The sequence below is a fragment of the Rhinolophus sinicus genome, chromosome 3, assembly GCF_057876585.1.
Source record: "Rhinolophus sinicus isolate RSI-liver-muscle chromosome 3, RSI-T2T, whole genome shotgun sequence".
Taxonomy (NCBI): Eukaryota; Metazoa; Chordata; class Mammalia; order Chiroptera; family Rhinolophidae; genus Rhinolophus; species Rhinolophus sinicus.
This window is the reverse complement of record NC_142503.1, coordinates 148,105,345-148,130,468: the sequence shown is the minus strand read 5'-3', so window position 1 is coordinate 148,130,468 and position 25,124 is coordinate 148,105,345. Positions and strand designations below refer to the sequence as shown.

Here is a 25,124-nt window from a genome sequence, read left to right as displayed (position 1 = left end):
TGCAATTTGAATATGAAATGCCAAGGCTTATTTTCAGCTCTTAAGCACTACATTTGAAAAGGAAATAATTTGGCCCATTGTGGTAGTATCTTCAATTACAAATGACTGAGTCAATGTGAAAAACACAGATTTTTTTTTTTAAGATGATGAATCCATATATATGAAACAAGAAGTGCATAAAGAAAGTCAGATGACAAACCTAAAACAACCGAACCTATTAATACTAGAATTGGGAATTAAATTGGGATAGTGGTGTCAGAGAAGACATCCTACGAAACAACAGCACTGTTCAGGTTCTGTGCAGGTAAATAATAACATGGGAGAGTCCCGGCAAAGAAAGGATTCATTCCATTTGACCTACCTTTGCAAATCTTCTCATTAAGTGAGATAATGCTTCAGGGTTAGGGCATTCCAGTTTTTTAATAATCTCAAAGCTCTGATTCAGCTGAGTAAAGACATCCACCACAGAACAAGAGAAGAGGGCATGATCAGATGTCTGCTGGAACTGAGGAGAGAAAAGGTGAAACCGTTCCACAAAGACATTAACAGGACTGTGGAGAAAATCTTTATTATTTCACATAAGCAAGTGTATCTCTTATATCATCTACCTTCATTAGGAAGTTCCTTTATTTCCTGGTAATAAAATGCTTATTCATTTTAATATCATTCATCTCCTTTACTGGAAAATGTAGTGGAACTAACATCATGGGGCAGGCTGCTGTTAATTGGTTTCTCCATTGCTGAATGGGGTGACAGGTTCTTTTGGTCTGTCATTACCCAGAGGTATTGGGATGATTTAGCAAGCGGATTGTGGTTCATGACCTCTGAGTTGCTCCAGAGGCATTGGGAGGGTGTCTGCTCCTAATCTTGGCATCTGGAAAGGTTCCAGGTCAAGGGAGTTTTATACGAGTCTGCTAAACTTGTAGATTCTAACTAATTCAATAAGCAAAGAAATCTTGGGGCAAAAGGGTGATTGACTTTTTAAATTTATTTTTTATTTAAGCAATTCTCTAGGGTTCCTATCAGCCCTTTAAAATTGTGTTTTAAGTTTATTTTGGTCATTATAGGATTAAAATAAGCCTTAATTAATAACCATGAGCCTACTAATTCCCATTAGCTTAAAAGAGAGCAGCATGAATGAATCTCGACAACAAGTAATCTTAAAGTAATTTAAACTCACTCCATCTTTTTTGTCTCTTTCCAGTGCTCCATGAAGGAACTCCATTGACACATCTTCATTTTCATCTAGCCACTGCATAACAAAAGGCTCAAACCACCTAAAAAAAATTAATGTTACATACTATAAAAGAGATCATTTGTACATAATTAACGGTGAATACTGCACTTTTCTTATATGAGAGTAATTTAGGACCAACAATCTCTTTTCATTCTTTTTTACAGTTCTGCTCCACAGAGACCTTTCTTTAGCTTTACCTCATCAAATATATCCCCTTCTCTTTTACCTGTAATCTTTCTTCCTATGCTGCCTCAAATATGCTTAGTTCCCAACTGCCACTCTACAATTTCCTTTATAATTCAAAATCCTGTAAAATGTAAATCTTGTGTGCTGTGTCCTCCTGTCATACCATTGTCCCATTTCTTAGTGCTTTACAGTCCCGCTTCCATCCATACCATTCTGGGGCTCACCTTTGACTTCTTATGATGTATAGTACAATTTCATGTTGGGTTTTGTGAATGGTCTAGGTTTCAAAGTTCTTTCTTCTTCCATAAGGATGAGCAATTGTCTAGCAACATATATTTAGAAAATCATCCTTTCCCCTACTGCCTTCAAATGATGTCTTTGACAAATCAGGTAACAGCATATGTGTGGGTTTGTCTCTGGACTATTTTGTTCCATTGGTCTATTTGTTGAGCACTAATACCACACTCTTTTACTAACTGTATCTTTTCAGTAAGTCTTGATCACTGATAGCACAGTACTCCAGTTTTTGTTTGTTTGTTTGTTTGTTTTTTTAATATCCTCTTCAAGATTATTTTGGCTATTCCCTTTGCACTTCTATATATATTTTTGAATGGATTTTTGAATTTGCACAAAAATACCTGCTGGAATTTTTATGGGATTGTACTGAATCTGTAAGTTAATGTGGAGAGAACTATCTTTACAATATGTATCTTTTTAGGAACATTGTGTATTTTATTTAGTTCATCTTAAATTTCTCTCAATAATATTTTATACTTGTCAGAATAGAGGGCTTGAACATCTTTCATCACATTTGTTTCTTGTGGTTTTCATGTTACTTAAATGATATGATTCATATAAAATTTTCTAATTGTGGCTTATATAGAAATGTAATGAACACTTATATAGATGTAGTACTACATTCACTTTTTATAAATACTACTTTCATTTTTTAAGCTCTACTAGTTTTCCCATAGTTTCTTAAGGGTTTTCTAGATGCACAATTATGCCCTATATAAATACTGACAGCATCATTATATGCTTTTACAAATATTATGCTTTTCTATCCCTTTCTTGACTTTTTGAACTGCCTAAAACTTCTAGTGTAATGTTAAATAAAAATGATGCTATCAGCTAACATTCTCATTCTTGATCTCAGGGGGAATCTTTCAAAATTTCACCAATATGTTTGTATAGTTTTTTTTATTTTATTTTTGAAGGGTATATTTTATTAGATTAAGATAGTTCCCTTCTATTCCTAAATTGCTAAATAAATTTTTTATAATGAATTGATGTTGTATTTTATCAAATTATTGTTCTGTTTCTAGTGTAATAATCTTCATTCTTTAAATATGGTAAATCACATTTAATTGCTTTTAAAATGTTTAACTAATCTCATATTCCAGGAATAAATTCCCATTGGTCATTTTCATCTTTTTATAAACCACTGGATTCTACTGGCTAATATTTCAATTAAGTTTATTTTTTAAAACTATGTTCAGAGAGAAACTGGCCTGTAAATTATTCTTATTTGTCATGTTCTCCAGGTTTTAATAGTGAGGATATGCTGACCTCAAAAAATGATTTCAGAAGTATTCTTGCCTTCTCTATCACAGTTTGTATAATATTGATGATAGTCTTCTTTAAACAGTTGGAAGAATTCCATTTGAAGCTCTTGGGCCTAGAGTTTTAGTTGTGACATGTTTTTTAATTAAGGATTTAAATTGTAAAATAATTATGGGCTCATTCAGATTTTATCTTTTTTGTTATGTCAAGTAATAAATTATAGTTCAAAAGAAATTTGTACATTCTATCTAATTTTTAAATGATTGGCATAGATATTCCCATTATTATTTATCTTTGTAAGATCTTTAGTGATGTCCTTTCTCGATAATGAATTTGTGACATCTTTTCCCTTCCCCCATTGGCCTTGCTAAAACATTTTGGTTTTATCAGTCTTTTCAAAAAATAACCTGGCTTTGTAACTTCTCCCATTTTATATTTTCTATTTTATTTTTATTCCAGATCAGATTATTTTCTTTCTCCTACTATCTTTGGATTTAATTTGCTTTTAAACAATTTCTGATACTTATATTAATGGTTTTATCCTCCTCTTTCTTTTATATAGAAGTAGAGCTATAAATTTTCCTCTATTTCCTGTTTTAGCTACAATTCACAATTTTCAATATGTCATATTTTATTATCACTTAGTTCAAAATATTATGAAATTTGCACTGTGAGTTCCTTTGACTCATGAATATTTAGAGTGTTCTGCTTAATTGCCCTCTCTGGTGATTTTCTAATTATCTTCCTGAAGTTGATTTCTGGCTTACATATTTCCACGATAGTTCAAGAACATACACTTTATGTTTCAATCTTTTAAAATTCATTAGATTTGCTTTATGGTCTGGCTGATAGTTTCTTTTGGTAAGTGCATCATGTGCATTTGACAACAATGTGTATTTTGTCATTGTTGAATATAAATTGTAGATAGGTTGTGTGCTTGTATGAACAATATCTATGACAAACTATGGAACCTCTCGGGGATGTAGATATAGATATAAATATAGATATAGATGGATATATAAATATCTCTAAGTATGTTACTCATGTTGTTGAAACTTCTTTGTTCTTACTGACTTTTTTTATCTGATTCATTAATCAACTGCTGAAAAAAGAATAATCTCCAAATAGAATTGTGGATTTATTGATTTTTCCTTTTACACTTGACAATTTTTGATTTATATATTTTGCTGACATGTTATATGGTACATACAAATTTAGAACTGATATCTTTTTGCTGAATTTCTCTTTTAATCATAATAAAATATTTCTATTTCTCAAAATATTTCTTACATTAAATTCTATTTTTTTTGATATTAGTATAGGTCCATAACTTTTCTTTCAATTATTGTTTTCATCCTTTTACTTGACCTTTCTAGACCCTTATGTTTTAGGAGAATAAACTGTAAGCAAGATATTTTGGGGTTTACTGCTTTATCTAGCAGGACAATATTTGTTGACTAGAGTATTAATCCATTTGCATTTAATCATTACACTTAATTTTATGATATATTTCAGTTTAAATCTATCCACTTTCTTACCCCCTCCCCAAATTTCTTACCTTCTCTTTATTATTTTAATTCTCCTTTTTTGCCTTTAAGTATATTTTTTTTTACTTTTTTACCCCCATTATAGTACTATTGATGCATAGCATTATATTATACCTTAAGGGGTTGTATTACAAATTATCTCACACATCTATGACATATTAGAGGCTTTTTAAAATGAGTATTTCACACTTTCTAAACAATTCAATGATATTTTAACATATTAACTCCATTTATTGCTCTTCCACCATTTCATGTTATTGTTGTCTTGGTTGTCTTACATCTTAATTTTATGTATATTTTACTCTGCAAAATAAATGGTTTTTATTCTTTAATATATTACCGTAATTTTACTTTGGTCATTTTCCTTCTATCTGAAGCATAGCTTATAGTGTGTATTTTTGGTGAGGGTCTGCTGGAAATGGGTTCTTTCAGCTTCTAAGTTAGGTCAGTGTCTTTATTTAGCTTTCTTTTTTGAAGGACATTTTTGATGCTTGTAGAATTCTAAGTTGAGTTCCTCCCCCCCCAGCACTTGAAAGATATCAGTGTATTGTATTCTGGTTTTAGTCACTTCTATTGAATAGTCAGCCAACAGTAACTGTAGCTCTGATGAAATGTCTTCCCTTCCTTGACCCCACTACATTTAAAGATTTTCTTCTTTTTGGTTTTAAGTAGTTTTCTATAATGTACCTACAGGTAGTTTTTCTTGCATTTATCCTGCTTAGAATTTATAGAAATTTTTGAATTGCACTTCATGTTTTTCAGCAATTTTATAAAATTCACACCTAGTATCTTTTCATGCATTGCTCTAGTATTATTTTTTTCCCTTCTCATTTTTTGGGGGAGACTCAATTCTTTGTACATTAGACCTTTACAATTTGTCCCACATACGAGTGCCTTGCTCTGTTTTTTTTGCCCCCCTATAACATTTTGCACAGGGCCTGGCATATGCAAGGACACCCTCAATAGGATAATAGAATTCTGGAAAATATCAAACGCTGAGTATTATAAGTCTGATCAAATGTATTTGATAGAGATATGTTTATGAAAATGTTAACTGTTTAATAATGACTTCAATTTTAGAAATATGAATTCTAAGACATTTTCAGTTTTAATTAAGGAAAAAACAAAACTGATTATATAGCTCAGTATACAAGCACCCTCATTTTCCCAATAAAATCTGAGTTTGAGCACTTTTCCAGAAGGTAATCTCATCATGCAAGCCATATTTTATCATGTATGTCTTTTCCTTTAAGTTGACTATCGAAGTGATGCATACTTGGAAAATGCAACACAATTCAATTAAATATGGTTCCCAAAGACATGCACATCATTTAATATTAATTTTATAATAGAAATGTCTGCGTTCAAATGAAGACTACATGAAGGGATTTTAGAGCTGTATAATTCAGGTGTAATTTTATGGGACTTTGAATTGAGAATAAACTTGGGGTTGCAAAGCACTACTTACAAGGAGTATTCAGGAACGGCATCCTTGAAGGCAGGAAGTTCTCGCACATATTCATTATAAAACCATTTCACTTTGAAATGCAAATTCATATAATCGGTGCTCTTGCATAATCTCTGCTTTTCATGTTCTATAACAGATAAAATCAAACATTTAATCAAGTTTGGTTTGCCAACAATGCTGCTGTGGTGCAATCTAATTTTATTAGTATGATTCAAAAAGGAAGAAAATAGTGTATTTGATACAACGCAAAGTGAATTTCTAAAGACAGATCTGAAATTTTACAAAATGCAAAAATCATTATAGGTTCTAAGTGGAATAGGTCAGGCAATAAATAATGAGAAATAACTTGAATGTTCTAATGTGCCTTCCTAAAAAAGGTAAGAAATCTGATGCTGTTAACGAATAATAACATATCAAAAGTTTTCTATTTATCTGTAAGTTTTCATATTTTGACTACTTTTAGCCTGATGCAAAGTGGCAGAAAAAATTAAAACTCTAAGCATGACTAAAACATGAATCAAACTCAGAGGCCTAATCCCTGATTAATACTAGAAATGTCAATGAGTAGATCACATTTCCATCCTGGATATTTAACACTTAAAAAATTAAGGTAGTGAAAAGGAGAACTATGCTGCTTCCCTGAAAATAAGACCTAGCTGGACAAAAATTAATATAAGACCCGGTATTGTATTATATTGTGTTGTGTTGTGTTGTTGTGTTGTATTGTTGTGTTGTGTTGTGTTGTATTGTATTGTATTGTACCCGGTCATAATAAAATAAGACTGGATCTTAATTAACTTTTGCTCCAAAAGACTCATTAGAGCTGATTGTCTGGGTAGGTCTTATTTTTGGGGAAACATGGTACATCTAACTTCTAAGCCAGATGATTTCTTCTTCACTTTTAAGTTCAGCCAAATATATTTTACACCCTGTGGCTTTTTTGACATTTCTTTAGCAGGATTTCCTAATATGTGACTTTTTTTCTGTATTGCTCAAGAAGTATAGCTTAAAACTGGTATTTTGATCTGGGCCTATAGTACTGGAAAATAAAGACAAATAATAGTATCACTGAACATAGTTATCTCTGCTCCCCACCCCCCCCACAACATTAATACATTGGCCAATTGTGACTACAAGCGTAGACACAACCAAATCAAAAATATCCCTACTATACTGAGTTTGAAAGTGCCCTCAGAGAAGCTCTGGTTGAGTCTCTGACTCTCTTTCAAGCCAAGGGCTTTGATTCATGGTAGAAGCATGCTATACTTTATCTTCCAGGCTGAAAATACTAATCGAAGCAATTAGATTGTTATAAATAAAATGAGGACATCCCTGCTTCCCAATACCTGACTATAGAGGGACTTAAATCCAAATGATAAGAGTAAACACAACCCCAAACAGAGCATTTTCAAATTATCTACATAATGATCAGTGCTGGCTCTCCCCCTGCTGCTTTCCCTTATGATGCCTAGTGTCCTTCCACACCTTAAGATCATTTATTTGATCAACTCATAGGTTGGAATTTAATGCAATATAACCCTGAATGCCAGACAAGAGAAGACCCCTATCCTAGGTCCCACATAAATAGCTTGTGGGAATCTGCCACTTGGGATCCCACACTTGGTACTGGCACGGAGCAAGTTGGAGCTCTCAACATCTGCTCTTGTGACTAACACCTCATGCACTTTTGATTAACACCTGCTAAGCCCCAGCGAGACAGTTTGGACTAATCTTTGTTCAATATCCTAGAAATAAAAGATGACTGTCCAAATTTGACCAAGGTTTGTGGATTGCCATTGCTGACAAGGTAAACAGATACTGCTTTGGGGTATGGGAAAGACTTTGAGCTATGGAATCAGTTAGGTAAGAAAAAGAGCCAACTAACTCATCAGGTACTTTGTCTAGAAAGCATAAGTACAATAGATTATTGCATAACAAAGTATTATTTTCAAGTATTAACACTCATTTTCTTTGGCTCGAATTCATGCATTTGAAGGCACTCAGGAATCAATGCAGCATTCAGAACAGGTGCACATGCTAGCTGGGAATATTTTGAATATTAAATGACTCATATCACTCTCTAACTTTGTACATGGGTAGTTCTAGATATAATATACATGGAGCCTGACATTGATTCTCTGCTAACTATTAAATGCCAGAATTGTCAATAGTTTTATTTTTTAAATTTAGATAGAGATTTAGCTCATTAAATTTTGCTTTAGTCAGATGACTTACCTAACTGTTAATATAAAATAATGACTTGAATTTTGTCCTCATTTTAATAACTATTTTTTGAATACTTTAGAAGGAAATAGCTTTCTGAAAATTATATATGAACTATATCTGAAAGCACATCGAAGTAATTTAAAATTTTAAGTTTTGTATTTATATTTTATTTCAAATTACATCTTTTTATATTACATTTAAATGTCTATTTTGAATACAATAACTTTTTAATCCTTTAAATATTAAGAATGTGTGTAAACTGAGATTAGATAGAAAAAAATGTAAGTGGACTTCAGGAAAAAGAAAGGCTGAAAATAGAAAAAAGTTCAAAGATAAGGCATTCTTAAATGTTTTAAAACAGGAAACAAAATGAAACAGAACAGACATCACGTGCCTTGGGAAAGGTTGTATTATTTGACACCACTGTAAATAGAACACAAAATATTTGAAATATTTTATAACTGCATAGTTAGTAATTTTGCTGAAATAAAGGTGAAAATATATATTTTCTAAAAGAAAAATATAATAATTTGACTTATTTATATCTTTAATTGAAAACCCAAACACTCACTGAAAACAGAACACCCAAATATGCATATTGATAATAAAATTACGTTACCTTTGATATTTTGCCAACTTTCAGGATGTTAAAAAAATTATACAATTTTTTATCACATTGATGTGAAAGTTAGGTTATTTGAAGTAGGAGCTACAACACATTTTATATATCAGTTTATTAACTTTGTTTAGAAATTGTAAGTATTTATGTCTATGGCATGTTGTGCTCTTGCCTTTGCAAATGTTAGGGTGAACCTGACTTAATGTGTTACCACTCTCAAGAGTGTTTGCACATTAACAAAATCTGAAGGGAAGGGTAACCCAGTTCCATCAATTACCAGAAGTGTTATTGAGTGTGTGTCTTGTGCCAGTTACTATGTGTGAAGTACTGGGGATATACAAATGAAGGACCTATGTGCATAGAGCTTAAGGAAGAAGGGTGACATGTAACAATACCTTTACTACAGTATAGTAAGTGTCATAATTTGATAGGTACAGGAAGAGGTGGATTTAGTCCAACTTTGGAGGAGATGAATTTAGCCCAACTTTGTGCTTTCGGTGAGTGAAAAATTCAGTAGAGAAATGACTTTCTATTAGTGCACAAAAAGGAATTTGAGTCAGAGAACACGTATTATATAAAATAATTTGAGTCAGAGAACATGTATTACATAAAAAAAAGACTTCTTACTTATAAGGAATACTATTTAATATACAGAGGCTGCCAAAAAACGTATACACATTTTAAGAAAGGAAAAACTATTAAAATTGTAATACTCAATATATACCGATAACGAAAGATGAATACAAGACATATTTGACTTCTGCAATCACAAAGTGGTTACCATCAGCGTAATTTTAATACAGTTTTTTCCTTTTTAAAAATGTGTATACATTTTTTTTGGCACCCTCTGTATATGTGTCTCTTTTGTGAAATTGTATAATGATGTTTCTAGTTAAGACCTTGGGCTTTTTTCCTCTCCCTACTTAAGTTTTTACATGTTTTAGTAGTGAGTTTGAGTGAACCTTAAATTGATGTCGTGCCATAAAAGGAAACAGTTCACCAATTTCTGCCCCTTACAATGAAGTCCCTCTATACTTTGGAAAGCAGGTAAAAGCCACTGTGAGCAGTGTCCCAGTCAGTTGTTCAGGCAAGACCTTAAGTTGATTTTCTTAACCTATTTACACTTCACTTTTCCATAATTGCAGAAATCTTTCCTTCCTCCTTATTTGGGCACTCTGCTCCGAAATTAAAGACTCCCCACACCCTATCTCCAGGGCCCTGCAAGCTCCCTATATTCCCACAGAACCAGGCAAGAAACACTTGTATATGTCTAATGTTCGGTAGTCACACATTAGCCAGTCCACTCCCCCTTATTCTCCACCTCCCAGGTCTCTCCATTGTTGATCGAGATGGGAAAAGGGACAGGAAAGATACCAATTACCTTTTTAAAAGATGAAATCTGGTTTTGCTCCAGTCTAGAGACCATTCATTCTAGTTCCTAAGAATATACCTGATATGATAACTCATCATAAAACTATCAGGGTTTCACCTGTCACTTCGTTGAAAAAAAAAAAAAAAGGAAGAATTACTAATAGTTTCCTCCTTACAGAATTGCTTTCACATCCATAGCAATTAGTTTCTATGTTTTTAAGTCTCATATCTCTCATGCACTATCAACTAATATTTACTGCTCTCTGTGGACAGAAACAGGAGACCGGTAGCCATCTGTTTTCACATTCTGCCAATTCAATAAAGGAATAATTGACACCTTTACATGCATTATGCACTTCAGCTGATACAGCAAGAGATTTTCAGTGTATTGAGTTAGCTGGTGATGTAGGTTTGATCTTAGGGAAAATGAAAACAAAAACAGAAAGGGTGTGTTCTTATAGAATAAGGCCCACCTGTGATGTTTGTCCTTAAGTAGCAAATATGAAATACTAACTGCATTTTGGGCCAAAGTAATGTCATTTCCAGGCTTGCCCTAAAATATCGCTTATGAAAACCTCCCTTTTTTCTCTCATCTACTGGCCACATGCAGAAGATACAGCCGAGGATTCCAAGGAACGAGGGGAATCACACAGCTACTAGGGGGTCTGGGTCCTTGAGCCACTCCTCAGAGGCGAGTTGCCTAGTCACAAAGTAGTCCACCCTTATCCATAGTTTCACTTTCCATGATTTCAGTTATCTGCAGTCCAAAAATATTAAATGGAAAAATTCCAGAAAAAAAAATCATAAATTTTAAATTGCTCACAGTTCTGAGTAGCATGATGAAATCTCACACCATCCCACTCCATCCCGCCCAGAATGTGACTCATCCCTTTGCCTAGAGTATCCATGCTGTATGTGTACCCCACCTGTTAGTCACTTAGTAGCTGTCTCGCTTATCAGATCAATATCAATGGTAGCCCAGTGCTTGTGTTCAAGTAACCATTATTTTACTTAATAATGGCCCCAAAGTATAAGAGTAGTGATGCTGGCAATTTGGACATGCTGAAGAGAAGCCATAAGTGCTTCCTTTAAGTGAAAAAGTATGTATATTTAGGAAAAAAACATAGTATGTATAGGGTTCAGTACTATTTGGGGTTCCCGGCATCCACTGGGGGTCTTGAAACATATTCCCCCAAGATAAGGGGGGACTACTGTACATGCTTTAACGTATACAAGTAAGAAACAAAGTGGTACAGTGTTAAATTGTATGGAGTTAGGCTACATGGGGTTATATTTTGTTGTATCGCAAACATGTTTACATATTAAGACCCATTTATTAAACTCTCAACTGCTCTAACACACACACACACACACACACACACACACACACACGCACACATCAGGCTGTCCCCTTGCTTTGTGGTAGTATATCAGTGTAAGTATCCCTAGCAGACCCCATTGTGAATTAATCCATCATCACATAGGAAACCAGTTAATCAAACTTGTTAAATTCATGTTAAGAAAATACTATATAGGCTCCGAGAGAAGAATAATCATAGAAATAAAGTACACAGGCTTTATGGGTAAAACTTTTTATCTTCCTGCCAGCCTTATTTCACTTGTGGGCTCTCAGCTATACCCTGAGTAGTTATTATTATCACTTAAATGATTCTATAAAAAGTGAGCTGTTATTGTTCCAAAATCCATATGCCTGCTTTTCTCATGTCTTCATATATTCCTCCCATGTGTATAATTATATATTACAAAAAGATATTTCAAATAAACCACAATTACCTCCTAACTACCACCTACCAAACAGCAATGTAAGGGATTATAATATCAAATTCAAAAATATACCTCAAATTATCTTTAATTCTACCTAAATTATCTTCCGCTTAGTGGTAGAACACACTGACAAAATTACATTTATCTCATATGATGTGAATGACTCCTAGAATTTATTTAGCTTTCAATCATTCTACATTTTTAATTTTGGCAACAAAGATTAACTAGCTCATTACATTTACAAAATAAAACATTTAACTAGTTTTCCAAACAGTAGTATGATAATTTTGTATGAAATTTAATCTTTGAATTTCAATGAAAAATATAAATATTTTACTATCAGAATAAAAATGATTCCTTAAAATTGTATAAAGAAACAGCTTGGCAATTTAGAAGAATATGTCTATTTTCCTTTAGATGACATTTACCAGCATTTGCTGAAAATATATTTTCTTCTGAAAATTGGTGTTTACACATGGGGTTCTATACATAATGCAGAAATATACAATTATATATTGGTTATAGGATAGGGGTGGTATACTCTTAACCCATTCTTTTGCCAATGGGAAATTGGCTGCCATAAATCATCACACTGTCATTTTCTAGTTCTTAATTTGTGGCATTATTTTATTGCATAAATACTCTGTTTTGTCCTATAGTAGGTAGCATACAATTTTGTAGGACTCTCTTAAATATCCGTCTGAGAGTTTGACAGCCCGCTCTATCTCTAAGAGGTGGTAATGTGGAAGGTTGGGAAGGAATAGCAAGTAAAAAGCCAGTATTACTGTGTTTCCCCGAAAATAAGACTGGGTCTTATATTAATTTTTGCTCCAAAAGTTCCATCAGGGTTTATGTTCAGGGGATGTCATCCTGAAAAATCATGCTAGGGCTTATTTTCCAGTTAGGTCTTATTTTCGGGGAAACACGATAGGGGCTCAATGGACATGAGTTTTGGGGAGATAATATGCACTCACAAATCTAAAAGCTTATTACCCAGAACTTTGGGTTCCAAAAATAAATACGCATCAGACTTTTGTAGATAACACACACGTATAAACATCAAAGATAACCATAAATTCATGTCAACAATATATATAGATGAGGATCATGCGCTCTTTTTTTATACACTGATAATGCTCAGTCATGTAATTAGAAGTAAAGAAAAAAAAGTATAGAAGTCATGATTTTCCATTGTAGAGCAGCTCTACAAAGGTTTTGTAACAGAAGCACATCTTTAGAGTGAGGAATAGTCTAAAATTCTGGCTGCCAAAGTAAGCTATGTTATTAACAAGGTATAAAGCTTAAATTGATAAAAAAAAATAAAAAAAATAAATAAATGACTACACATAACATGTTAGCAAAAAGTAGTGTGGATCAATGCGAAGCTTCCAGAATGGCAAATCAGCAAACAAGAGAAAATATGACACACAATAGCACATTACTGTAAGCAACTGTCTTAAGAATTAATGAATATAAAGGAACAAATATCATTCATTTTTGTAGGGTAAGGAAGAAGATATTGAAGTTTCTTTCATGACACATTTCTGATAACTAAGCTTCAGCAAAACACTAGAAGAAAAGCCACGCAAAACTAATAAAATATTGTCTTACTCCATGACCACTGAAACTGATGCTAGAAGCAGTTTTACCCTTGAGAGTTGTAGCTGGCAGTGCTATTTATAACTACAACCAGACTCTCAGCAAAATCTCAGAATGAATCCAGGCTCCCCAGTTTCAGTAAACCAGAATGATGTGGGGTCAGACATACTTCACAGACACACTTTCTGATATATCTGCTTAGAATTCTGGTGTAGATCTACAACTGCCAAACCTAGACCAGTGGGGTAGAGTAAGACCAGATCTTTCCAGTGGAACCAAAGCATCCTGAACCCCTTTCTGTGTCACCGAGAACTTGATCTTTTATTTCTGGATAAAACAATCCATTTGCAAATGAGCTTCGCATTTCAATCATCTTTTTTGACTTCACACTTTTCTTTGCCAAATTATAGTACAACATTAAAATTTCCCCTTTAATCTTCATCTACGACACCAATTCCTACATCAGTGAAGTATTTTGCAGCCAAGCAAAAATGTGGAGCTACTGCCAGAACACCCAGAAGAAAGAATATACCATTCCATGATATGACTTGGAAGAATGCTGCATGACTTATCTAAGCCACAGCTCTTGAAAATCAGGAAGCAGTATGAAGGCAGAACCTTATAATTTGGTGCTGTGAAACTAGAGATGAATAATTATAAGGTAAAAAATGTGATGAAATGGGAAAGAGGGTTAAAAAAGACTGAGATGTACAACAGTCTGGAACACGTTGGTAAAATATAGGCACCCAAAGAAGCTATTAGCATTGACAAGTCATGAAGCAAGGGTATTAAAATAAGAAACAAAAACAAGCTTCATTTACATTGCATTTTCACCCAGAGTCCTAGCAATAGATGTACTACAGAGTATTTCCACGAGATTTAGAACTGGGGACTGAAATGAGGATTCCATTCATTTATACAACATATATTTATTGGTTATCTACAATGAACCAGGTATTGTTCTATATTCTGAGAGTGTAGCAAAGAAGAAAGCAGAGTGTTCCTGTCATCTTGGAATTTATATAGAGAGGAGAGACAGACAATAAAAACCACTCAGTTGTAAGTGTTAAACCGCAAAGTAGGAAAAAAATAATGCAGAGTAAGGGAGTAGATGAGCTGAGAATGCTTTTTTCAGTAGGGTTTTCAGGAAAGATCTCTAATGAGGTGACATGAAAGTGGAACTGAAAGAAGTCAGAGAGAAAACCATGCACCATCTCCTGGAAGAGCATTTGAGGAAAATACAGCAAGCGAAGTAGCCCTCAAGCAAAGAGTGTGTTTGACAAGTTCAAAGAGATGCAAGGAGGCCAGTGTGACTGCAGCAGAGACAGTGAGCAAGAGTGGTGAGAGCTGATTTCAGAGAGATGCCAAGGCCGGGTCACACAGAATCTTGTAGCCTATGGTAAGGACCACTCCCCCTAAGAGTTATGGAATAACACTGGAGGATTTTGGTCTAATTTACATTTGTAAAACATCATGTTGGTTGCTGTTTAGAAGCAGGAAGGTATAGAGGAGACTACTGCAGTAAAAGAAACAATAGATGGGGCAGCTTGGACTTGGTCGTCAGAGGGATGACAGGAGGAAGTGATGAGGCAGAGGGTCTAATCTTGGTTCTGTGTCTAACATTACATAACTGTGCCTTTCACCTCTTCCCTTCCCAAGTAAGCTAAGAAGAGACATGATAATAACTTATTAAAATTTTGATTTCTCATACCACCTTTTCTGCTTAGAACCACAGATGGGTAGAGGGATGGATAGATGGATGGATAAAAGAATGTCAAGATTGTATACAGCTCTTTCCCCATGTCTATACCTTTATTTTCCTCATTCTTGCTAAAAATCGAGTGGGTCATCTTTCAGACTGGTAGAGTACCTGTTCAACATTGGTCTTGGTCTAAATGTTTGCTGGTTTATAACTTCACATGGAGAGAAGTCACTGCTGTATGTTAACACACAAGTCTAATTTTCTGTATTAATAAAAGGCTCTGTTTATGTCAATACATTTGTTATTAAGAACTGTCAATAAAATATAAACATAATTTTCCCATATAATTAGATCATATAAACCACTCTCAAATAATCAATTTCATGTATTTCTCAGAACTATGTAACTTTTATGGCAAAATCATTGCTTGTAGCTTTTTCTTAAAAGACTCAAAACTTTATGTATTTCACTTCTCATAGTTTCTTGTACATTTTTTCATTACTTATTTAAATGTAACCTGTAGTTGAGATTAATTTTTAGTATAAAATTGATTTATATCAATTATTACAACATACAAAAATAAAACATAGGGATTTCTCTTTTTGGTAGATTTTAGCTAAGCTATTTTTAGTTGCCATCTGAGTTGCCATCGTTTCTTTATTACTTACAAAGGAAAAAGAAGTAATTGATAAGTCATGAACAAAGGTGAAAAAATGCTTCACTTAATTTATATATTAGTTAGAAGTGATTAAAACATCCTAAAATTTTTATTAATTTTAATTTTATTATTGCTAATGTTTTTTCTCTCTACTTTATTAATAATTTCTTTGGGAATTCTTATTTGTAAAAAGACAATGGCCCTTAAATATGTGAAAAATGCATAATTTCATTCTCATTTAAAGAAAAAAATTTAATGAGATGGTATTTCTCTATCAGATTAAAAAAGTAGAAACTATACTGTTTTGATTTTAAGGGAAAAATTGGCAATGTATGAGTATGTCAAAATTTTAAATGCACAAATCTTTTGGCAATTCCACTTCTAAGAATTCCACTTCTAAATATATTTGCACATATAAACAAAAAGTTTATGTTCAGAGGTATTTTAGCAAAATACTAAAAATTATCTAAGTATTGATATGGAAAGAAATAAGTATGTTTCATATATCCATTCCTTTAAAACAATAAAATTACAACAACGAATGAGGTAGATCTAAATGTGTTTATGTTGTTAAACAAAACAGTGTTTATGTAGTATGAACCCCAACTTACATTGTTAAGTAAAATAGAAAGGTGCAGTGGCATATAGATAACACATTATCACTTGTGTGAAAAAGACATGTACATACAACTATGTGTATGCTTGGAACATTTCTGAAAATACACAAGAACCAGGAAACAGTGATTATCTTTGGGGAAGAAGTTTTTCACAGATATTTTTATGTACTGATGGTTTTAACCATGTACGAAGCCTCACAATTAAGTTCGTGAACTCATCCTAGAAAAAGTCTACATACCTCATTGATGAATATCACTATGGTCACCTTCGAAGTGCTCCCCTTGGGAAACTGTGCACTGATGCCAGCTAGTTCACCCTTCAAAGCAATTTTGGAACTTTTTCTGGAATGGCCATCAGAGCTCTCATCGTATTACCCTTGATGTCCTAAATATCATCAAAATGTTTTCCTTTCAGGGTGTTCCAATACAGTTATTTGTTTACTGGCTAAAAACTCTGGTGCATTGTCATGATACAGGAGCCATGAGTTGTTGGCGAAAAATCAGGTCATCTAACTTTTTCACACAGCCTTTTCAGCACTTCCAAATAGTAAACTTGGTGAACTGTTTGTTCAGTTGGTACAAATTCATAATGAATAATCCCTCTGATATAAAAAAATGTTAGCAACATCGTTGCAACAAGTTCATGAACTTAATTGTCAGACCGTATGCTGCAGTTCAGTAAAATGTTTAGTCAGTAAAACTGAACCTCATCCCTTAAGCAATGGCCAGTGATTGAAAGTACTTCATGTACTAAAGATTTATGAGCACAGAAGTTACACGATGTTAATTACGCTATGTCTAGGGAAATACTTATCAAAATAGTATGAAAGACACAAGATCCTTGGCATATTTCTAGTATCTCAAATTTACCATCAATAGAATTCACACCCGAAAGTTAAAAATACCAGTAAAATATTTTATATCTTTTAATTACATTTAAAACACTACATTTACATAATGAATCTTCTGCTCATATTCATTTATCTAACATTTTCACTGGGTTAGCTAATAAATTTTACTCTTTAGGCGAAAGTCCAAATAGAATCGATATATCCAGGGAACTAAGTAAGCATAGACTTTTATTCTTTTCTCTGACCCTTTCTATGTATTCACACTACATTGTAATGTAATCCAATGTATTATCGATTGTTTATGATGTGTAAACCACTATTCTACATTCTATGGGGACACAAAAGAAGCCTTGCACGTGGTCCCCACATTTAAACAAAAGTATAGAGAAAGACTAATCTACTTTTTGAGTTGAATGGATACACTGGAGAACAAACTGGAGAGAGCAAGGGAGCCAGAACACACAGACTTCAGCCTTGGCTGTATCACTTACTGGCCTTGTCACCTTGGGCAAGCCATTTGGCCCCTAGAAGGCTCAGCTTTTTCTTATGTAAAATGGGATGGTAACTCCTCCTTTAGTTTTCTCATTTTTTTTGTTTTGTTTTGTTTTTGTGGAAAATCCAGTGATATAACATTATATAACTGTCATCACTGAAATATACTTTATGAATGACAGTAATTATAGTTGTAACAAGAATTACTATGTGAGAAGACCATTACAATAACTTGGCTAAAAAGGATCAAAGGCATGGACTAGATAACAGCAGCAGAAAATGACATTGTTTAGTCCATTCTTTACCTGCATTATTTAGATATAATAAATTTTGTAATATTTTAATTTGCTATAATATAAAAATTACAGAAAAGTTGCAAGAATAGTACAATGAACATTGACGCAGACTTTACTCAGACTCAACAAGGGTTAATATCTTGCTAAATTTGTGTTATTGTTTCTATTTCATATATATAGTATATTTCATACACACACACACACACAGAAATATATATAATTCTTTTTACAAACTATGTTAAGGACATATATCAATTTGTACTTTCTTGAACATTTTTTTAGCATTTAGTATTAAATTTTGTCACGTGCTTTTTCAGCATCTCTGGAGATTAACAAATGCTTTTCCTTCTAGTATCTATTAACATGTTATGTGATACTGGATTTCCTAACGTTAAATTAGCCTAAGTCTTAGTCTGTTTGGGCTGCTATAACAAAATTCCACAGACTGGATGGCTTATAGACAGCGAACATTTATTTCTCACAGTTTTAGAGGCTAGAAAGTCCAAGATATCAGTACCAGCATGGTTCTGTTCTGGTAAAGGGCCTTTCCAGTTTGCAGATTGCTGACTTCTTGTACCCTCACATAGCAGAAAGGGCAAGGGAGTTTTCTAGGGCCTTTTTTTTTAATCAGGGCAATAATTCCATTCTTGTGGGCTCTGCCCTCATGACCTAATCAACTTCCAAATGCCCCAGCTCCCAACACCATCCCATTGGACATTTGGTTTCAATATATGAAATTTGAGGGGACACGAACATTCAGACCATAGCATCGTTCATCCTTGGACTAAATTCTATTTGACCATGAGGAATTATTTTCTTGATATGGCTTTGGATTCTGTCTGCTAATATTTAAATTAATGCTTTTGCATTTAATTATGTCAAATTTGACCCCTAAAAAGATAAAAAGCTTAAATAGGTCAATTTCCACAGAAGAAATAAAGTTGGCATATTGTACTTACCTAAAAAATTATCAATTTCATCTAGATTTTGAAATTATTTGCATATAGTTCTGCACAGTAGTCTCATAACTTTTAAAATTTCTTTTGTTTCTGTGATTATTTTTCAGTTGTCATTTTTTATTTGATATATTTGTTCTTTCTCCCTCTTTTCTTGATCAAATTAGCTGATGGCTGGTTTAATTTGTTCATTTTTTTCAAAACTAGAATTTTGATTTACTTAGTGTCTTTTAATTTTCATTCTCTACCTCATTTATTTCTGTTTTTATCTCTATTATCCTCTTCCTTGTGCATTCTTTTTGTTTGCTGTTTTTATTTCCTAGATCTTTAGGTTGAGAACATAATCCTTTTACTTTCATTTTTACATTTTTATTGATATAAATGTTTAAATCTCTGTATTTTCCTCTGGTCAATGCTTAAAATATAGTATATAAATCTATGTGTTATTTTTATTTTTATTATGATGATGTTTTCAATAATTTGAGTTTTTATTTCTTCTTTCATCCAGGAATAGAGGATCTTTGTTTTAATTTTCAGTTAAGATCTTTTTTATTATTCATTTCGAGTATAGAGCATTTTGATCAGTTTTTTTTTTTTTTCACATTTTTACATCATGGAATTTACTACTGCTTTCTTTGTGATATAATGAGTGATCATGAATATAAATTGTGTATTTTTCTTTGTCAGAACATATAACACTTATATACTGTTCTTCCTCTTGTCTCTGTCTTTATCATCTTTGTTTTAGTCTTAGCTTTACAATTAAATTAAGTGCTCACCATAATTCATGTAGCTGGAATTTCCTCAGTCATCTCTTAATGTATTAAGCTCTTTTACTAGTAGATTCCTCATGAAGGGCTGGCTCATGGATATAAAATTCTTGGTTCACATTTTCTTCTCATGAGTTTTCAAAATACTGCTTTACTGTGTTGCCCTGATATATTATTTGAAAAGTCTCATGGCACCTAGTTTTTTCTTTTCTTTTTTTCTTTTTTAACCCTTGTAGAGATGTTCTCTGTGCCTAGAGATCTTTAGGACATTTTTTCTTTTTTTTCTTTTTTACCTTGAAAATCTAATAATTTTACTAGGATCAGTTTCAGAGTTGTCAATTCCAGGTTGATTTTTTTCTAGTATCAAGAGGTCCTTGTTAAAATGTACTCTGGGGGCATTTGTTTGTTTGTTTGTTTGCATAAAGTTTTCCTTTATTACAGTTTTAAATTTACGTTCTATTCCTTAGTTTTGTTTTTTGTTCCTCAGAAACTCCAATTATACATATTAGAAGTTATCACTTAGTACTACTCCATACTTACCTGTAACTTAGCTGGGGACTCATGCTAATGCATTGTTGTATTTTTTTTCTTATTAATTCTTACCCTAAACAAGCTATAATACTGAGATATCTATTTTTATTATGTCAACCTTAGTGTTTATATCAGTGTTTGCACAGAGTAGGAGCTCAAAAAGACTTAGAATAAATGAATTATAATTCATCATTTAAAGGCTAAGGGAATTGGCTAAACAAACTACGAAAATGACAACCTACAGTTAATTATCTTCTGATGTATTCTTGGTGACTGAAAAAATACACACACACACACACACACACACACACACACACACACACGGTTCCAAAAAAATGTATACACATTTTAAGAAAGGTAAACTGTATTAAAATTGTAATATTCAATATATACTGAAAACAAAAGATGAATACACATCACGTTTGACTTCTGCAATTAAAAGAGGTGCTCAAAGTGGTTATCATCAGTGTCCAGACACTTCTGATTATGGCAAACTACTGCTTGAGCAACAATGACCAAAGTGTCCACTTGTATACATTTTTTGGCACCCCTGGTATATGATAATTTGAAGATGAGTGAAGTCACGAAATAGTACAATTCATTTGAAATCTGGAAATTTACCCGATTGTCTTCACTGTTTCATTAGTTGTCTTCTTTTGGTTCATTTATTGCTTCTTTCAAGCTGAAGTACCATACAGACATATTCCAAAAGCAGATAACAATAGCATCAGTACATATTGAAATTGCATGCTATGAATGCTGCCACCAGATATATGTTATCAATTCAATATACAAAAAAATTCTATTGTATAATATAGCAAATCAGCTTCCATTATCCTTGCAAGTGGACAATAAATGAAAATTTTAGTGAAACGTGTTATTATAGAAGTTCTAAGATACAGAGAAAATAAATACATGAATAACTCTGAAATTATTTTTCCTTTAAAAGCATTCCATTTGTGAATCCTTGATACCTTTTTGTCAGTCAAGAAAATAGCCAATAAAGTTGCATTCCTCTTAGCATTACATTAATTTACTCTCATTTTCCACTGAAAAATCCAACAAATTTATCTGAAGCAGTACTACCTAAAATATGTATGTGGTTGCTATGGAGAACCTAAGCTATTCAAATGAAATTTTGATTAAAAGGCTTTTATCCTTAAGATACATCCTTTTCCGAAAGCCATTGTGGAGTTTTCAAAAATATATTTAAATCACATACAATGAGTTTTCATTCTTTAGAAAATAAACTCAAATGGTTAAATCCAAATAAACAAATACATCAATCTGATGCTTTATCTACAATCAGTTAATAAAAATACATTAATTGTAATGTTTATTTTAAAAAAGGGAACAATTTATTAATACTTCACTAAAATATCAATATAAAAATAATTGGAAAACACTTGTAAGGCAGTTGATAGCTCAGAGGGAATTTTTCTATACTAGGAGGATTTCTTTCATACAGGTAATAAAAAAATGAACAGAAAAAATGGACAAAGGTAATGAATGGGAAAAGAAATACAAATGACTATATAGGAAAAGATAATCAACTATATTTATTATTAGAAAAGGAAAATCCAATCTCAAAATATTTTTTTTCACCTAGGAGATTGATAAAGGTTAAGCATATTGGTAATACCTGGTGTCAGCAACATATGGAGAAGTAGGCACATTCACATACCATTAATAGGAATCTTTAATGACATAAGCTTATTGAAAATTACTACTAATTTTTGATTCATATTCCTTAGCTCACTGCTTCTTTCTCTTCAGTATCACTCCTGTTATCATTTTTTGTTTTTGTCTTTTTTTGGTGATCTTAATAACGATGTAGACAGCCTATTTGGTGCCCTGATTTTCAGCCTCTGGCATCCACTTCTCTATTGGACTTGTCCTCCCTCCCACAACAGCCATCCCTTTCCATGGGCATACCTCTGATCATGTCATTGTCAACAAGGGTATTCCCTCCAAAATCTCAATTTCAAGAATTCTGCTCTTTGAAAAACATCCTACTCTTTGATACTACCTTATCTCAGTCTCTTGTGTATCCACTGAGACCTACCTGTTTTTTTTTTTTTTTTTTTCCTTTCTGGCTCTACTTCCTTCTTATCTAACCGAGAATCTATGGCTAATGATTGTAACCTCTCTTTTATGTACGAAGACTAACAATGAAGTTTGCAACCTTGTTGCAAAGATGTTGCTAACTTTTATTTTGATATCAGAAGGATTATTCATTATGAATCTGTATCACCTGGACAAACAGTTAACCAAGTTTACTATTTGAAAGTGCTGAAAAGGCTGTGTGAAAAAGTTAAATGATCTGAACTTTTTGCCATCAACTCAGGGCTCTTGTATCACGACAATGCACCAGCTCACACAGCACTGTCTGTGAGGTAGTTTTTAGCTAGTAAGCAAATAACTGTATCGGAACACCCTCCCTACTCACCTGATCTGCCCCCCAATGACTTCTTTCTTTACTCGAAGACAAAGCAAATATTGAAAGGAAGACATTTGGATGACATTCAGGATATCAAGGGTAATACGACAACAGCTCTGATGGCCATTCCAGAAAAAGAGTTCCAAAATTGTTTTGAAGGGTGGACTAGGTGCTGGAATTGGTGCATAGCTTCCCAAGGGGAGTACTTTGAAAGTGACCATAGTGATATTCAGCAATGAGGTGTGTAGCACGTTTTTTTTTTTTCTTTCTTTAGAAGTTAGAAAGCTTATTTAAGGAGAGAAACACTGGTAGAAGAGTTGCCGGGGGCAGAGGCTAGGGTAGACAGCTGCTGTAGCACTTTTTCTAGGGTGAGTTCATAAACTTAATTGTCAGACCTTGCATATCCTCAACCACTTGACCTCTCTTTGTCTTTGTCATATTCACCTGGCAAATGCCTGCCTGGAATATTCAATTCCTTATCTATTCTGTCCCTCAGCATGACTGGAAGAAATACAACCATGCTCACTGTTGTTACCTAAAACTACAGCCACAAAGCTCAAAAGGGCTCTCAGTATTGACAACGATCTCTACATCTCACTAAGCACTTTCTCTCCTATGCTGAGATTATTATTTCATACCAGTGGTCTTCTCTTTCCACAAACATCCAAAAACCCCTCTCCTCCTCTCATCCTGAGTTGATCACGTAGATTCCACATCTCCCACTACCACAATTACCAATTCGCTTTCTTCTATAGTCATATACTTTGCTTTCCTCCTGCTATTATGGCTTAACTACCTACATTATTATCTAAAGCTAAGTAGTCTACTCGTGTACTGGATAATACCTGATTTCTCCCACTCAAAGACTTGGCTGTTGCAATTATGTACTATCTTTCGTGCCTTATAAATTTTTCTCTGTCCAAATTAATTATTGTCATAACCATAAAAACATATGAAATTTTTCCATTATTAAGTGGATTTATAATCCTGAAATGAAAACCAAAGGGCTTAAATAATTAAACATTATACGTATAAAAACCAAATTAGAGACTAACAGAATTCTTTACTGGGTAATACTGAAGCTAAAAGAAACAACAAACAAAGATAAATTATAATATAAATGCTCACAACAAAAATAATGTAACTTAAGTGGAAAATACTATGAGAAAAATATAGGCATATATTGTTTGAAAAATTAAAAGCTGCATTTTGTACACAATCCATATAGATTTAAAATTAAAACAATATTCATTGAATTGAAAGACTAATGTTTAAAAGGCAGGGATAGAAATTAAAAAATACACAAGAAGTAGTAAAATTAGTCAAAAAAACATAAAAAAAGTTGAATGCATTAGCTATATAAGAAATTCAATGTATAAACAAAAAATGAGGTAGCACTTTATAACTATTACAGCAGCAAACTTCAAATCATTATAATATTCTATTCTGTCAAAGGTATGCTGAAACAAGAATACCCACTCATCATTGGTGACATGCACACTATTGAAAACTTTGGTACATAACTTTGCAGTCCATTTCAAAAAATATACAGTGTTAATCATCTTTGACTCAGTAATTCTACAGATAACTGCCCCAAGGATATAAACAAGACGAAGAAAAGCATAATATAAGAACATTTTCATTGTAGTATTATTTTCAATGTTTTAAAGAATGCTAACAGCCTGATTATCCAAAAAATAGAGGGTTGTTTTAGAAGTTGAAGTTTATAAATTTGGTGGGACATTATGCAACCATGAAGGTGACTCAAACTCAGTATCAATATGCCAAAAATCCAAAAAATGTGAAAAAAATACAGAAAGGTATCTATGCTATTATTACAATTATATAAAATTATGGTTGCACATGTAGCAGGAGAAAGTGAAATGGTATGGTCATGGTTAATTTAAACATTTCTGTTTCAATTAAATAAAAATAAGTTAAATAAATTCAAAATTATCAACAAAGGAACCGGTTTTTATGTACCCAGAAACAGAGAAATTCTGCTTAGATTTTACAGACTTTAATTCAAACTTCAGATTACCCAGGCTAATGAGAAGTGTCACAGGCACTGGGTTGTTACTGCTCTTTCAGGAGTAGTAATATACCTACACGTAAATGGCATTTTCACAAAGGATTAAGTAGCCACTTTACGCTAAGATATTGGACGTAATACTGTTACTAATGGAGTTCCACCGAAGGGTTTTATATTT

General features: G+C 33.0%; 1 protein-coding gene across 3 annotated transcripts in view; it reads right to left on the bottom strand.

The window, feature by feature from the left end:
* Positions 1 to 25,124, bottom strand: part of UNC13C (unc-13 homolog C) — a 505,001-nt gene that overhangs the window by 103,879 nt on the left and 375,998 nt on the right. For all 3 annotated transcript variants that reach the window (XM_074327724.2, XM_074327725.2, XM_074327726.2), the window contains exons 19-21: positions 6,002 to 6,128; positions 1,181 to 1,277; positions 362 to 505 (exon numbers count right to left, since the gene is read on the bottom strand). In XM_074327724.2, coding sequence (XP_074183825.2) covers positions 362 to 505; positions 1,181 to 1,277; positions 6,002 to 6,128 — 368 coding nt within the window. The remainder of the gene's footprint in view (positions 1 to 361; positions 506 to 1,180; positions 1,278 to 6,001; positions 6,129 to 25,124) is intronic.